The following is a 277-nucleotide window of genomic DNA, read 5'->3' as shown; positions in this document are numbered from 1 at the left end:
AGCGCCGCCGCCATCGAGAGAACTCCGAACACAGCACCTAAAAGAACCGAGGCGTAAAGCGCAGGCAAACCAGATGACGTCTGGTGGTTATCACCGTACCAATTCACTATCGAATTCAGCGAATTCCACGAAGAAGACAAGAGGATCGCGTAGACCACAAGAAACAGACAGGCCCATGTTCTTCTCTTGCTTATAACTCTCAGAAACAGCTTGTACGAGGTCATCGTCTCTTGTTCTTCCTTGTCCGCCATTGTTTGAAACCACCAGATCTGATCTT

At 48.7% G+C, this 277-nt stretch overlaps 1 protein-coding gene across 1 annotated transcript; it reads right to left on the bottom strand.

Moving 5' to 3' along the window:
* Positions 1-5: 5 nt before the first annotated feature.
* Positions 6-271, bottom strand: LOC104775590 (the record flags this gene model as incomplete). The annotated part of the gene is made up of 1 exon (XM_010499566.1): positions 6-271. A coding segment is annotated over exon 1 (246 nt), but the record flags the coding sequence as incomplete, so codon positions are not given.
* Positions 272-277: the final 6 nt, after the last annotated feature.

This window comes from Camelina sativa, unplaced genomic scaffold, assembly GCF_000633955.1.
Source record: "Camelina sativa cultivar DH55 unplaced genomic scaffold, Cs unpScaffold20712, whole genome shotgun sequence".
Taxonomy (NCBI): domain Eukaryota; kingdom Viridiplantae; phylum Streptophyta; class Magnoliopsida; order Brassicales; family Brassicaceae; genus Camelina; species Camelina sativa.
Note: the sequence above shows the minus strand (reverse complement) of the source record. Positions and strands in the feature narration are given on the sequence as shown.